The sequence below is a fragment of the Diceros bicornis genome, chromosome 3, assembly GCF_020826845.1.
Source record: "Diceros bicornis minor isolate mBicDic1 chromosome 3, mDicBic1.mat.cur, whole genome shotgun sequence".
Lineage (NCBI taxonomy): Eukaryota > Metazoa > Chordata > Mammalia > Perissodactyla > Rhinocerotidae > Diceros > Diceros bicornis.
In genome coordinates, this window is record NC_080742.1 from 78,554,922 (window position 1) to 78,571,519 (window position 16,598).

At 39.6% G+C, this 16,598-nt stretch overlaps 1 protein-coding gene across 1 annotated transcript; it reads right to left on the reverse strand.

The window, feature by feature from the left end:
* Window positions 1–562: 562 nt before the first annotated feature.
* On the reverse strand, window positions 563–15,854 carry ZC3HC1 (zinc finger C3HC-type containing 1). The gene is made up of 10 exons (XM_058529905.1): window positions 15,694–15,854; window positions 14,135–14,246; window positions 11,044–11,194; window positions 10,430–10,513; window positions 6,553–6,680; window positions 5,385–5,539; window positions 4,365–4,608; window positions 3,799–4,011; window positions 3,135–3,341; window positions 563–1,001 (listed from the first exon to the last, which is right to left on the reverse strand). The coding sequence occupies exons 1-10, from the start codon at window positions 15,837–15,839 to the stop codon at window positions 933–935; spliced, it is 1,509 nt and encodes a 502-aa protein (XP_058385888.1). The 5' UTR covers window positions 15,840–15,854; the 3' UTR covers window positions 563–932.
* Between the last annotated feature and the right edge of the window lie 744 nt (window positions 15,855–16,598).

Genomic DNA, 16,598 nt, shown 5'->3' on the forward strand with positions numbered 1-16,598 from the left:
CAAATATTTCAATATAAAAGCAGTGAGTTATACAACAAACCAACCACAGTTACTAAAAGAAAATATGACATTTCAGAGAATAACTACTTTCTAGCTTTCATGGTCACTTTATCAGTGGGTATCAGTCTTATTTAGATGGGGCAGGTCAGGGTCAATCTTCACCACCATGGAGACTGATGTTCCCCACTGGCAGTGAAAGAGCGATGGGGAGCCTGGCTCAGGGCAGCTGCATATTAGAAGGCACAGGGAGAGGGGTCTCTTCTGAAGGGTCTTCTGCTCCTTGTTATAGTCACTTATTCCATCATCATCAAAGTGAAGAGAGAAAATTATCAGTTTACTATTCACTAGAACACATCAGGAGATCTCCTGGTGACAAAATGAACATCGTTTTGTCTCTGGTTTAGGAATACCTCTTTGACTAGAATCACAAATAAATTTTAGGCTTTGCAGCCAATCTGAAAATCAAAATTTTGACTTTGTTTACTGCTCCACTGAAGTTTTCTCAGTCTCCGCTTCCTTTATATCAGCCCAGAAGACAAGGAGGAAAACAGTTCTCTGGCAATAAGAATCTTAACAAATATTTTATTAACACATACTGCCATATTCCTGGGATATAAGAGCCCTCAAAACTGCCCCGCACTAAAGACACCAAAAGTGCTCAAGTCCTTGGTCCTCCATCTAGTTTCATAACTCCACACTCCTTTAACAGAACCAGGTTTGCTGTACCTCACCCTGTCCATACCCCCGTGTGGAAACGGGTTTCCCCTCAGTCAGATGCAGCCAGTAACACTCATTGCCTTTGCAGGTGCAGGGACTTCTTATGATTAAACCAGAACGGAGAAAAACTTAGCATTAGCGGATCAAAAGGGAATTCAGCCTTTATTTTTCAAAGTTACTGAATCCACTTCTCTCCAGGAAGGGCTGGAATATCTTCAGGACGAGCATAAAGATTCCCACTGCCGGAATATTCGGAATACCTTCCTTGATTTCTCAGAGAGACTCTGTAGGTAGAAAAGCTCATTATTAGAGATTAAATTCTTTTATAGAGACAAAGGATGAGTAATAGCTTTAAGCCTTGGTCTGTAAATTTCTCCGACAATGACCTAGATACATCTAGGATTGAGTAAAATAAGTTAATTTTATATTGTGCTATTCATAATATACACTAAAAGCCAGACTGAAAATCAAGAAGCTTGCGTTCTACTGTTAGACTATTGCTAACACACTCTGAGCCTCTAAAATACAGCTCATGTCCTCCCTCCAAGTATCTATGTCTGTCCTAATCTTTGTATGTGAGGGACACTTCTGACCCACCATTAGTGCAGCACATATTTTGCACTGGTTCTCGTCTGTGATGATGAATTGGCCCTAGTTCATTATTTCTTGTGAACAAGGATTCATGTTTATGTGAATCCAAGGCCAAGGAATAAAACAAAGTTAAATGACCCTTAAGAATTTAAACTACGACCTTGTCCTTCTCAGCTTCATGTTTTAGCCAGCAGAGCTAATAATAGGAAGATCTCACTGCCACTTGATCGTGCCTATGAAGTGATCTGAGATTCTGAGAAATGGTGTTACAGGGAGACACAACAATTCACTAGAAGATAAAAGTTCTCAATGATCAGAGCACTTGGTTCTCTCTGCAGGAGAGTCACAATAAACAGCAGAGTCTCAGTGAGAGCACAAACAATATCTGGCAAGATAATCCATAAAGTTACCCCCAGTTTCTGACATAAGATGACATTTTCACTGTTTTCTTATCCTCTTTGTGGGTAAGTGTCTTAATAAAATAAAGTCCCAGGAGGGAAAAGTTTGAGCTCTTACTAGTGACTGAGAGGAATTTAGTCAATATAGTGACAAAGTTGAAAGAAACTTAAGCTGAAAAATAGTATAAAATTTTTTCTAACATCAAGATCCTTTACCACAGCCTCATTAAGCTTTGTACTTCCCAGTCATAACAGCTGTGGGAAGGTTAAAAGATATGCTGCCAAAAAGGATCTTAAAAGTCCTGGAACCCAGGGCCAATTATGGGGCCAACTTTTCCCACTACAAAAAAAAGCCCTGTGGGGTTTCTTGTTACTATGACAGTGACAGAAGGGAGTCAATAAAAACTGCCAGTACATTATTTCATGAGCTAGGCAGACAGAACTTATGTGAAAAGACAGATCTAATCTCTCCAGTTTGAGTGGCGGGTCAAACATCTGTCTTCAGATAGCTTTATATATTTTCAAGTCTTTAAATTGGAAAAATGCAGATTTTTTCCTGCAATAAACTTGGAAAACCTTCATCTGCATATTTACTAAGGGTTCGAATGTGCATTCTTGGGCTTTTAGCATCACTATAGTTCTCTCCAGTGGAATCCTGTGACCCTCCAAAACCATGAATCTGGGTATGCTTCTTGTAAACATCTGCTGGCAAGTATTATTTTACTTTGTCCTTGGAGGCGATAGAAATCAGGAATTATATTTATATCAGGCAGGCTACAAGCCAAATTAGGGAATAAGCCAGCAAAGAAAAGAGAACCCAGTTTTCATGATTCCTTAATACCCACCTGATCACTTCCATCCTTCACACAGAGCAAACACTTGACTTGTTTTCTCAGCTGTCATGATGGATTTGCATTTGCCCACATTCGTAACTAGCAGCAGTCATTACTGCAATGACTAGCTGAGGTTCAGTGTACAAGTCTGGGGCCATGGAACAGAGCAAAGTAATGTGCCCACCGTGAGGAATGAAATCGTAATTTTGGTGTCAGAGCACAGTGCTCGAGACAGCTAGGTTAATGTCCAGGCTCCAAATGCAAGTGACAGCACCTGACAGAAAAAGCAGCTGTTCTGCAACATGAGGCCAGAGCAACTGCCTATTCATCTATTTCTGTTTCTGTACTCCTTTTCTACTTTGAGTTATTTTAGTTGAGAAGATAAAGAGTCTATCAGAATTTGGTGGAGTGCCATATGCTAAACTGCAGAAAGACAGAACCAGTTCCATGCCTGTTCTCTAAGATGAAACCAGACTGAGTCTAACCTGACTTAGGATAGCTGAGGGCAGGCAGGGTGCTAATTATAGGACCGGCCTCTGCTCCTTCTCCTGTAAACAGCAAGTGCTGCACACCATCAGGGCAATGGCTTACTCACCATGGAGTCTGTTTCAGCTGGCTGGTTAGACTGTTTCTGGGCCAGGAGGATGTTCAGCACTGCCTTCCAGCCTGGCTCCGCTGGGGTGCTGGCATCTACCTCGGTTTCACCATTCTCCCTGGTTTCCTTGCCAAGTGTGATATTCACCCAAGGGCACCAGTCTCTATGCTGAGAGGTAGGATCAAAGAAGCTTCTGGAAGATGTGTCCTGAGGGAGGAGGAAGAGAAATAGTGCCAACGAAGGGTGGACGCCATGTAAATTCAGGGAGGCACTGCTATTAGTTGTCAAGTCTAGAATCTCACAATGCTGTCGTTTCTAGTTTTACGTTCTCCTTTAAACTTTGCCTATGTATTTCCCTCTCACTTTTTAACTCCCTTCATGTTAAACAAACCGTATCTTATGAGGTCTGTCCCCTTATCTCATTGCTGCCCATCTGCCTGACGTATTTATTACCTCTCCAGAATCCATCCCAAAGAAACAAATGACAAAATCTTTAAATTTTTTCCCCTTTAGTCACCCAATTGTCCCATCTTTAAACTTATTCACATGTCTACTTATAGCCACAGGACCCGGGGCAGGCTCATGCCTGGTTCTCTGTGCTGTATGGTGAGGGCTGGGCATGCTGTCTGTGCTCAGTGACTTCAACATGTGCAGGTGGACTCACCGAGCTGCTGGAAGAGCAGAGGCGAGCTCGTTTGGCTCTCCGGAGAGGACTAGATGGCACTTCCAGGCCGGTGGTGTCTCCTGTTCCCATGCTTCGGGTCACCGGGCGAGTTCTCGTGGTGGGGCTAGCGGCCTCTGGCTCAGGACGGTCAACAGGACTGGAAGAGTCCCAGCTCCGAGTTCGGGAGACAATGGGACCTGGGCTCCTTTCAGCCTGAAGGAAATGGGAGATAAGAGAAGTATACGAATCATATTAATGACTATGGTCAGGAGAAATACTTCCAGAAGCATATGAAAGCTAGTATTTTATAGTTTAAACTGTAAGAATTTAGTTTCTGAACTATTTACATAACTAAACTCTTCCAAGAATATTAGATTTCTACGCAAAATAATGATTTTAGCTTTTCCATTGCAACTGGTGAATAAAACTACTATGTGGTAGTCTGATCAAGGTGGTTAGAAATGAAGCCTACTCACCTAAGTTAATTTCCAACTTTTCCACCAACACTTTTGGCAAGGACATTGTTTTTAAAAAGTCCACCCTAAAGAAGCCAATTAAGTTTATACCTGCTCCGAGCCTGGGGAAAACGTGGCATCCTGGCTCCGAGTCATTATCCTCCGAGGAGACTCAGGCACCAGAGGGAGGCGCTCTGGCCGCCCCTCAGGGCCTGGGATGGGGGAGCTGCTCAGGCCAAAGGATACATCCAGGTCGGTCATGGATGACTCAATCTGCTGGAAGCCCCAGAGCCCCACTTTCCTCATACACTGTGAACATGTTATCAGGGAGAGCTGCATGGGTTCCAAGGAAGAACTAGGCAGGAATAGAAAAGAGAGTGAGTTTTCTCAAAGGGTAACATTTCCAAGGGACTAAGTGTAATGATTTGTGAGTATGCTTTATCTCATCAAACAAATCTCTGGAACAATCCAGTGGCCTGGGAAGCACAACCTCTCAGAGCCCCTGTCTTCTGATCTCAGAACCCCAAATTCATTATCTCACACATATTTCCTACAGAAAGATCTAGGGGTCTTGGTGTGTTCTCTATGGCAAGACTATTTTAAAGCTATGTTTTATAAATTTCTCCTGTCCCTCTTAAAACTTTTTCCTTGTAAATGAAAAATATTCCTTAATCTACCAAAGAAAGCATATTTAAAGTAAATCAAAATCAGTTCTGACAAGTCTTCTATCTCAGAGGGAGTCTATGCCAAACTGAGCAGCTGGAATGGAAACACCAACATGAGGCCTAGAGGACTCCAGCTGGTGTTTCCTTTGGTAGTTTTCATCAATTAAACTGATTTTCTTCCTTTCTAAAAATAGAAGGAGCTTCACTGTTTATAGGAACACAAATTCCCAGCTGGAAAGTGACGTAAAAAAAAATAAACTTAAAGGGTGTTCAAGAATTCCTGAGTTCTAATTCTGGTTTTGTTACCAATTCTTACAGTCCCCCCTCCACTCTCCCCTCAGTTTTTCTTTGTCTCTGTTTTTCTCACAGGAAAAACCAGGCGATCTCCAAATACTATTAGTGACTGATGTATATGGGTGTATAGTGTCGTCACAGTTCACGCCCCCAGGCACATTCGCTGACTAACCTACTTGCCCAGCCACAAAGAGAGAGAATACAGGCAGTGACATGGACTTGGATGTCTGAACCTAATTTGGTCGCAGTTTTTCTCTCATCAGTTCGGTGATCGAGTTCATCTTCAAGCAGGTGTAGGAGAAGACTGATCTTGTCTTCTGTCAAGCACTACAGGGAACCAAGATAAAAAACTTAAAGTTTCAACCACCGTGAAAAGAAGTTATAGATAATGAGGTACATAGATGGTACAAGACAAAAATCATGAAAGAAATAACAAATTTGAAGACAACTCTCTTCATTAGAGAAGACATTCTTCTAGGACAGGGCTAAGGTACCACATAGGAGCTTTCTGAATTCCCCTCGATCTGCTGATTGAGAAAGGGAGCAGTTTTCCTGGAACTACCACTTTTTCTTAGCACTAACTTGTTTTCAATTTACCAATTGCAAGTTTTCTCTGAAACCTGCAAATTTTAAACCCAAATAATGAAAACAGATTACTGTTTATATGTTGGCCTGACACTGAATTCATTTTTTGACGAACAACAGAACTTGCCACAGTCTTTACTTTTGTTCTAAGAATAGTAAAGAACGATGACAGGGTGAAAAAAAAAATTGCCTTTGCCCAGGGACAGTGGGACATTTATAACAGGCATCAGAGGTTCACAGTTTGGTGCTAAAATCCATGACAGCCTCTCAACTTGAAGAAGGAAAATAATAGCTTCTATTTCCTCCAGTAAAGTTTGTCTTCACAGAGTAACCACAAGGTGATGAAATGGGACAGTAAACACTCAAAGAACAGATGAACCAGAGCATTTCAAAATTTCTAATCACAGGGGAGAAGGGAGTTTATAACTTCTCCTCCAGCACCTTCTTTGGAAAATCGTATGCAATAAACCATATGAAGTCACATTTCAGTGTCTTCCGTTAAACAGTTTAAGTAACAAATCAAGATAAAATTAAATTCATGTCATTTAAAGAACCATATCTAAAAGTTTAAATGGAATCCATCTACTTAAACCCTCAATATTGCCCTTCTGGTGGAGATCGAAAAAGGTCAGTTGAGAGACAAACAAGTAGTTCTCTTCATAACAATCTGCACGGTCTCGTCGTTAAAAGAAATGCTTCATGTACAAATGCTGGTGACAACCGAACGCCACTGCAGGCTAGCCAAGAAAACTCACCATAGTTTTCAAGTCCTCTGGCCTCAGGGAAGGAAGCTGGAAGTCCAAGTGACAAAGGCTTTGAAAACGATCTAGGAATTCACTAACAAGAACAGCAGGCTCATTCAATGGCAACATCCCAAATCGATCTGTGAAAAGAGTAAACTGGAAGATTATATTGGTAGAAACTGTAAAAAATAAAAAACATGTATAGAACAATAGGGGAAATGTAAAATTGATATTTGATGATATTAAGAAATTACTAATTTTTTTGATGAGGATGTGATGATACTTCTGTGATTATGTTTAAATAGCAGAGTCTCAGGAAAGCTTTCTCAGAAGCAGTCAGGTCTAAGCTGAATCTGAAAGACCAAGAACAGTGTGTAAAAGTAAAGGCCTAAAGGATGGCACATTTGGGGAATTCTAAATAGTTTCACAGGGCTGGAACCCAAGTATGCCTGTGCAGGAGATAAGGTTAAAGCGTAGACAGTGGCCAGACCATGATTTTATTAATGTAAGTGATAAGAAACTACTGAGAGATTTTTTTAAAGGAGGAAGTGATATTATAGATAACATGCATTAGTTTAGAGTAGAGACTAAGGGGTCAGTCTGGATGCAAAGAAATAAGCTTAGCAGAAACTGAAGTGATTTAAAGTAATAATCCCTGTAAGATACCAGTGGCATAAGCACGGAGAAAAGGAGCATCAATGCTGAATGAAGAAAAATGAACAGAGACCTGTGGGACACCATCACGCACACCAACATCTGCATAATGGGAATCCCGGAAGAAAGAGAGGGAAAGAGGCAGAAAGAATATTTGAAGAAATACTGGCTGAAAACCTCCCGAATTTGATGAAAAACATTAATCTATACATCTAAAAGCTTAAAATCTATGCAAGCAGAGAAGGGAAGAGTGAATATGCTAAATAGAATTAGAATAAGTAGGAACTTGCACCAAGAATAGGAAGGCTTGATTAGCACCTGTGATGACAAATAACTATGCAAAAAAGGTGTTCAAGTTATAGTTATACCTAACAATCACATAGAAAGAGGGTCTGACAGTGGGTTCTAAAATGAATAAGCCAGCTTTCCCAAAAGAAGACTTAACTAGGTACACACTATCTCTTATCTCCTAGGAGACTAAAATTTTAGATGGCCCTACTAATTATGAAGCTTCAAACATGCTACATGTGACAGCATGAATTTAAAAAAAGTTGACCACCCCCCACCCCTCCAAAGGCAGGTTATAGAATACATAATGATAACATTTATAGAAAATTTTAAAACAAGTAAATAGTGCTATATATATTCCTTATAGATACATGTAAATGTTGAAGAAATAGAAATCATGTAAACAAATCATAAACATCAAATTCAGAATAGTAGTTACTGCACGATAGGGAAGCAAGAAATGAGATCGGGGAGGGTTACAGCTGTATCTGTAATTCTTCCTGATTAACAGAAAGAAGCCAGGGTGGGGTGGTTCTGAAGCAAGGATGGCAAAATGTTAGGGTTAGGTGGGGTTGGGTGGTAGATTCAGAGATGTTTCTTATTATCTACATTTTTCCTATACTTGAAACATTCCAAAATTTTAGAAATTACTTAAAAAGTTAAAAATAAAGGGATACTTTCTATATTCAGGGGGAACAAAATATTCCCTAAGAGTTTATCAGATTATTTCAAGTGGTTGCAAGTAACCAAATATGTCACATGTCATTAATTTAAAAAGATGCATCATTTTACTAGAAAAAAGTCAAGTTATAAAAAGCTAAAATCAATGAAAAAGGTGTGGACTTCAAAAAAATCAAGTGAGGTTTAATGATAAAAAGAAAACATGTTTTGATGACCAGTGGCTCCAGTTTGACAAAAGTTGGGAGAAGAAACCAGATCCTAACACCTTTCTGATCATCTTCTAATTTAGGGTTTGGTCTGATTTTTACAACCCTAAGAAAGTACCAGTAAAAACCTATGAAAGTAAAAGAACAAACAGAGAAAAAATTAAGCCCATCATGACAATGTTTTAACATAAGTTTAAATATATGTTTTATAATTAAGGTCTGTGTATATTTTCTCTAATTTAACATATTTGATATGCTCAAAATAATCAGTCCTAGTAAATTAGCAATTATAATGTAAAATGTTTACGGGAATTTAATTTAATTTGTAATTATTGGTAAATGTTAGAAAAAAACTACCTGCACAATTTTATTAGATATGCTCAATAAAGCTAGGCATTAAAGTATAAATAGTTGTGGGTGTTCCTTTCTCCAAACAAAAGTCTCTTGAATGTTAAAGAATCAAACCAAGGGATGGTATAATTGGAAGGTATATTTGAGACCTGTTTAGGAGGTAGAATCATGATGATATGGAAGGGCATCTAAGTGATTTCCAGGGTTTTGGCTAGGACAGCTGGAGGGGGAGGTCAGCACCATTTACCAAGACGGAGAAAATATAAGAAGAGAAGCTAGTTTTAAGTAGAAGATGAACAATTCAGTTTTGTATACATTGAACTCTAGGTACCTGGAAGATATTAAGTGGAGATGTTTAGAAGGTAGTTGAAAACATGAGTCAAGCTCAAAAGAAAGGTCTAGATAGAAGGTAGAGGTCTGCAAGTAAGTGGTAGCTGAAGCTATGAATGGGATCAAGAAAGTAGAGTGTATAGTAACGACAGTTGGGAACCACGAACAGAGCACTGTGCAGACCCTAAAAACAGACTGAGCACACTGGACAGAGAGAGATTCAAATCCTCATAAGACTGAGTTTTATTGTACTATACAGTGAAACAGCTAGACCAACAGCAGAAAATCCTTATTATACAGTCATTTTCACTTTAAAAATTTTATTTCTTAATAATCCCTTTTCTATCACCTCCTCATTTATCAGTAGATGGCACTCTAAGGTCACTTACAATCTATTTTTTCCTCTTAGTAGTCATTCATGGAATATTTCTGGGCATCAGTGACCCTGAAATTAGCCTGAGCTGTCCTACTGAAATAAAAAATATATCTGCATGGCACTGATCTCTGGTCAAGCAAAAATACATGGATTATTAGTGCTGCTTTGTAACCATGGGTCCAAAGAGTTTTACACCTGGTCTTGGTGAGCCCACTAGAGGGCTCTGCTGTTGAGGCTGGTTACTCTGTAGGCATATGCCTATGTGACCAGCAAAATATAAAAATTCCACTTCAGACTGCATTTTGGGCTCCCTTGTTCTGAAGCATTTTGTGCACACATCAGTGGTTCCTGATTCAAGACAGCGCGTCCTGCCACGGCCCTTATACAGGGAGGACGATAGGCGCTTGCACCTGGCCCATCTAGACCCCTTGCCGTGGGGCAGTCTTTGGCTGTGATATCCTTACTTCAATGCTGTTGTTATATTGTGTCATTTTACTGTAATAAACTGTAGACTTGTAATCACTCTCACTTGGGGTTCTGTGAGTCTTCTTTAGCAACCAAACCCTGTTTAACTGCCACCACTAGTGCCGTCAGTGCACCAAAGGAAGTCTGGGTAGAATACGGGGCTGCCTGATATAGTGGGAAAAGCAGAGGGTTTGAACCCAGATAAACCTATAGTTATGGCTCCTCATAGTTGGTTTTAAGACTACTGATTCTCAGTTTCCCTGCCGAGAAAAACTGGATTGATAATGTCTACCTCCCAGGGCCCCTGTGAGGATTAAATGGGATAATGTATGCATGGTTAAGCCTTTGGCATGTCAAATGCACTTAAGAAAGTTACGCAATAACATAATAAGCCAATGAATGTAAGTTTTTCTGGAAAGGTACAAGTAGAAAAGAAGAAAAACAACTTCAAAGATTAGATTTCCACAAAGAAATAGACAATATTAGCAATACAATGACCAAGAACATATGGTAAATGAGAAATCTCAGACATAAGTACCTGGAGAGGGGCTGTCTGGCCAGAAACAGAACTTCTCATGGGCAGTACACAAGGCTTTCTTCAACTCAGCACATCGTTCCTTATCTGAAACCCACAGAGATAGCAACGCCTTAAAAAACACTACATAGATTCAAAATCCAATGGCCAAGAGCCTTTAAGAGTACAGATACAACTAAAAATAACTAAGAGAATTTAAAAATATTTGAAAATATTAGCAACTGTATCATATTTTCTACAAAAAAAGTTCTAAATCAAGATCCTAAGATCAGTAACAAAGGGAGTATCATGTATTTTACAAGGCAGGCATTCCAAAGTGTGAACCTTCACAGAAATCCTTTAACTCTTAGCCTAAGTATAAATTTTGGAACCCTAAAGTAAACATACTGCTGTTAGTTTCCCAGAATACATGAAGTCAGGTTCACTCTAAAGTACCTTATGTTTTAAAAAAGTAATGATTGAAGCTAATAATTAGGGTGAAGACAATCACCAATCCACCTTGTTATATATAGCAGTACATATTCTTTGATCAAATACAAGTGACTGGTCTTTTCAGAAAAACTAGTAGAGTATATCTTTCAATATGGATAAAAATGCAATTTGTACTTTATACTTACATCTGTCAAAATCAAAAGCTGGTTGTAAACTGGCACAGAGAAAAGCCTGACAGCTGGAGCACTTGAGCATATCACATTCAACTGTGATCCAGCCATATTTTGCACAGACAAGTGGAGACAGCTCGGGGGGCTTACCTGCCCATTTCAAAGAGTACTCATGTTAAGAAAAACAACATTGCTGGTATATTAAAATGAACAAGTCAGAAATTAAAACTTTAACTCTGCTTTATATATATAGGAATAAACATATTAAATTAAAGGGAAAAGCAATAAGAAAAGTTTAAAAAGCTATTTTTAAAGCACAGGCACATACCTCACAGAATGACGAAGGTCATTTTAGTAATAAGCAGAGGGGAAAAAGTTATGAACCTTTTCTCTAGGCAGCCGTATGTATTTTATACGTTAAAATGTTTATTATTGGTTGTGGGGTACAATGTAGAAGACTTTCGCTTTCACTTAATATGAAATACTAGGGATTTAAAAAAATGAGTGAAAGCACTAGGATACGCCTAAGAAGGAAGGGATGGTTAAAGTCAAAGAAAGAGAAATATTTTCCGCCACTCACCAATGCTCTCCTATGCACCACATCCACTTTTACCTTCCAAAGAATTGTCAGTGAAATTAATAATATTCTTCATTAATCCCCCAGCCCAAAGTTTGACTGTTATGTAGTAATGTGTGTGTAGTCTATGTGTTTTAAATAGGCTGAGAGCATCAATAGCATCTATAAGTACATGCTTGGGAAAATGTCCTAAAACATTTACTGATCATTAATGGTCAACACTCATTTTTTTTATATTTTACCTAAAGAGCTCTTATATTATAGAGCACAGAAAAAAAAAATAGATAAAACATGAAAGAAGATGCAGGAAAGTTCTATATTTTTATATACGATATGGGAGTTTGAAAACATTACAATGTCAGCAAAGGATTGAAGGCTAGAAAAAAGAATTTAGATATAAATGTTAAAGGAGCTGGGATTATCTAGAATAAAAGTAATAGAATCACTTAAGTTGGTTAAGTTAAATAAATGATTATCATATCCAAAGTGGCGATCAATTTATATCCAATGAGAACAAAAGGAAATGGTTCTAAATACTGTATCAAAATCAGGAATTAGCCCAAGGGACAGCAGTAGAGGATGGTTAAAATATCCTCCCCTTCCTGAACATCTAGTCCTAAAGCCATCAGGCAGTGAGCCAGGAAGAGGACAGCCAGGAGGGTGGGAGGAGGCAGCTCAGTGTGTCAGAACCCAAGTCGGGTAAAGGGGGAGTGTGTCAGAACCCAAGTCGGGTAAAGGGGGAGTCCACACAGGGGGGTGACCCGCCTTGCAGTGTTGGAGCCAGGTGGGGTGTAAAGAGCGTCTACATGGGGCTCCCACTCACCAAATCAGTGACAATTGGAATATCAAAATATATGATGATAGTAACGGATTATAACCCATTGAATAAAAAAGGAAATCATGAGCCCATGCTGCTACAAATAAAGAAATTACATAAAGTTCGATGAGGAATGGGATATTTACATAGTTTCAAAGCACCTCCCCAGAAAACACTTTTTAATTACAAAGGAGGAAAGTTAACTTTACAATGGAAAAGACTCACAGCCGCTCCCTTAATCAAGTGGTCAAAGTGATCAACACCAGTAAAGGGATAAATCATGTGCCACCTGACAGGACGCAAGGGGAACACAGGATCACTTCTGTGATACTCCTGCATTACCTGAATCTAACCATAAGGAAATAATCAGACAAATGTGAATTGAGGTAAACTCTACAAAATAACTGGCCTGTAAACTTTAGAAGTATCAAGATCTCGAAATTCAAGGAAAAACTGAGGATTCTCAACTGGATCCTTTTGCTATAAAGCACATTATTAGGACAACTGATGAAATGATTGGGGTCTGAAGGCTAGATGGTAGTAATTTATCATATGAATTTCCTGACTTTGATGGCTGCATTGTGGTTATGTAGGAGAAAGTCCTCGTTCGTAGGAAATATTTTGGGGTAATGAGACATCACTTTGGCAACTTACTTGCAAGTAGCCAAGAAAGGAAGTTCTTTATAACCTGTGCAACCTTCCTATAAGTCTATAATTGTTTTAAATTCTTTAAAAAAGCACTCCAGTGAGGAGAAAATGGCAAAAGTGATGGAATGTCACTTCCAAGACGAGGATACAAAAAGAGTCTAGCTTCTGTCTTGCTCTCTCTCACTTGCTCACTCTGATGGAAGCCAGCTGCCATGTTGTGAACTGTCCCTATGGAGAGGCCCATGTAGCAAGAAACATAGGGAAGTCTCCAGCCAATAGCCAGTACAGAACTGAAGCCTTCAATCCAATAGCCACGAGGAAATGAATCCTGCCAACAACCACGTGAGTGAGCTTGAAAGTGGATCCTTTCCTAGTTGAGCCCTGAGACACTGCAGCCCCAGCTGACACCTTGACTGCAGTCTGTGAGAGATCCTGAGCCAGAGGACTTAGCTAAGCTGTGCCTGGATTCCTGATCCACACAAACTGTGAGATAATAAGTATTTGGTGTTTTTAAGCCACTAAGTTTTAAGATAACTTGTTATGCAACAAAAGATAACTAACATACCGAGGAAAATCTAGAAAGAGACAGAAGCATAGCATAGTCTCAAAAAACATTAGGTTTGGGTGCCAAGAGCCTTATGGTATAATCCTGGCTCTGCCACTTGCTAGCAGGTTGACCTTGGGCAAGTCACATAACCTACCTGAAATTGTTTCCTCTTATGTAAAATGACTATAATAATACCTATTTTCATAGGCTTAAGGTGAAGATCAAATGTGTTAATATATGTGAAAAAACACTATATATGAAGTTATTTACTATTAAAGTTAGTTATTATTCCTTCTCCTCTCAAGCTCTTAGTTTTTCTTTTGTAAAAAGAAAAGGTTAGGTCATCTCAAATGCCCCTGTGAGGGATAATATTTTATGATGCAAAATTTTCCTATAAAATTTCTTACCGAGTTTAATTCTTACATTCATACATCAGAGTAAGTGGTGTTATTCCTGGAGAAATAACCATTTCTGGAGCAGGTAGAAAGTGCAACTCACATGAATTTTAAAAGGATATAGAAAATGTTTCCACTCTGCTAAAGAAGGCTTCTTTGTTTGTAGATTCCAATGGAGGTTGTTCTGCTTGGGGTGATCCATTAGCTGACTGGAATGTAGCAGATGTGTCCTTCCTAAAAAAAAGTGGCAGAACTGTTGGTAATCCTTTCATGGCATCACTTTGCCTAAACTTTGTATCTAGCTTCTCTGCACATCATATCATCAATCACACCACACTGGATATTAACCTTTCCAAAAATCATGTCAGTCACGTTATTCCTCTGATTAACATTTTCAATGGTTTCACAACATTTACTAAATAGAATCCAAATTCTTCAGTTTGGTATTCAAATCTCTTTATAGTTTGGCCATACCCAAGTTTCAAGCAATTTCTACCTCCACAGTGCTATACTAATCCTATGCTGGCAAACTGTTCTCTCAGCCCGCTCACTGCTCTCCAACAGTATTTTGCATAACTTTAGTAAACACAAAGACTCAATTTGAACCACCTTAGAAATTTAACTCTTTTAATAGAAGAAAAAAACCATTTTGATATTTCCACATGGATCAACCCTTGATATCCACTCCTCCCAAAGAATAATTTGAAAATTCAAATCAAAGTAAAGATCTTTAGGTGATTTCATGAAAAAAATTCAGGGAGAAAAAAAACAGCAAAACAATTCTCTTATTTTCAGTGACAGACATTTCAACAGTGCCTGGGGAGGCGTGGAGGGAGGAACTGATGAAGACAAAAGTCATTTTAATAAAAATAGGATTACACCAACTATTATAACTCAATAGAAATAAATTGAGTCACAGAGAGTCTCAGGGAGGTGTGGTTCTTTGGAAAAAATTCAGAGAATCTATAAACCTGAATGGGAAAAAAATGACATTTACTTTACTAACCTCTAACAGAAATTTAGCATTTTCTTCAATTAAGAATGAAGGTAATAAAAAAAAATAGTAGCGTCTGCAGTATCTGTGAATGTCACCAACGGAAATCACATATATTCTGTCACCACATTATGGTTGCTGCACATGTTTTGAAATACCATTTAGGCTCATCACTACTTGAAAATCATGGTAAATAACAGACCTATTACTACATGTTACTTAATAATGAAGCACGTTACTGCATCACTTTTTTTCTTTTACTGTCTTGATAATTCTATTCCAACGTAATTAGTTTCCTTTAAAATCCTACGTAATTTACTTTATGCACGTAAAAATATTATTCTGACCAGGGTTCATAAGCTTTACCAGGCTACCAAAGGCGTCTACGGCTCAAAAAAGGTTAAGAAACCCAACTAAGAGAAGTCAGGTGCGCAGTTCTCTTTTTTTCCTTCCCTCCAAAACCCGTCTTATGGCAAAATTCCGCCCGCGGTGCAGAATCCAGTACTTCCCGAAGAGCTGATTAAAACCAACTAAGCGTGGTAACTCCAGTCTCTTTCAGATCCCAGAACGAAGCTAACCCCACCGCCCGCAGTCGCCGACCCAAGGGATTCCCCGCAGGCCTGTGCTTCCCCCAAACTCTCTCCAATCTGCGGGGACGCCGGACCCAGGCTGGACTCGCGAACTCACGCTTCGGCGCCTCCCTCCTCCGGGGCAATCCCCTCATCTATCAGCTGCCGGATTTTTTGGGGAGTCCCTTCTGGGGAGCGAACAACTGGACCCCAGTTCTTTTCAACCCCGGCGGAAAACGCAGGCTCTTCACTGGGCGCCGCCATCTTGGTCCGTTGCCCAGTTGCTTCCCAGCGAGTTTGTAGGCTCAGAACTTCCGTTCTGGGCGGTTGAGATCCTCCTCTGGAGGAGGCCTCCGTTGCGTTTGTCCGCGCGACCCGCAGAGTCTGACCGCGGGGCTCATCCTTTCTTGCCCAGCTTAGAACGAGGTAAACCCTCATTTTAGAACGAGGTAAACCACCATGGGAGGGTTCCGGTGTTTAGGATTAAACCTAGATTAATCGTTTCCTTTATGCACGAGCATATTTGGGCTGAAAAGAGGTTTTTAGAGCTGTCTCTCCAAATTCAGCGGAGATGAGGGGCCCAATTCAGTTTTAAAGTAATTAATTCATATGGCCCTCCTAAGTTACATCTTTTTACAAGTGAGGAAATGGCGACCGTCACTTGAGAGTAAATAATTTAGAATCCGTTTTAGAAACTGCGTTACGAGTGAGTTGAGAAGTCTGTGGCTTTTGACGTTACTGAACCCTCCCTCCTTCCTTTGTCCAACAAATATCTGTTGTGTGCCCTACTGTCGCTGTTCTAGGCGCTGGCAGTGACAGCAGTGAACGAAGAAGACGTGGTTCTTGGTGTGGTTAGACATCAAACAAATACGTTTTCCTATAGGTTTAAAATTATGATTGTAAGTGCTCCAAAGAAGAAGTACCAAGGGTATAAAAGGAGGACCCGATTTAGTCTGCAGATTCTCCGGAGACTGTCAAGTGCTAGAGCTAAAATGGGTGAGACTGTGGGAAAGAGGTCTGCAC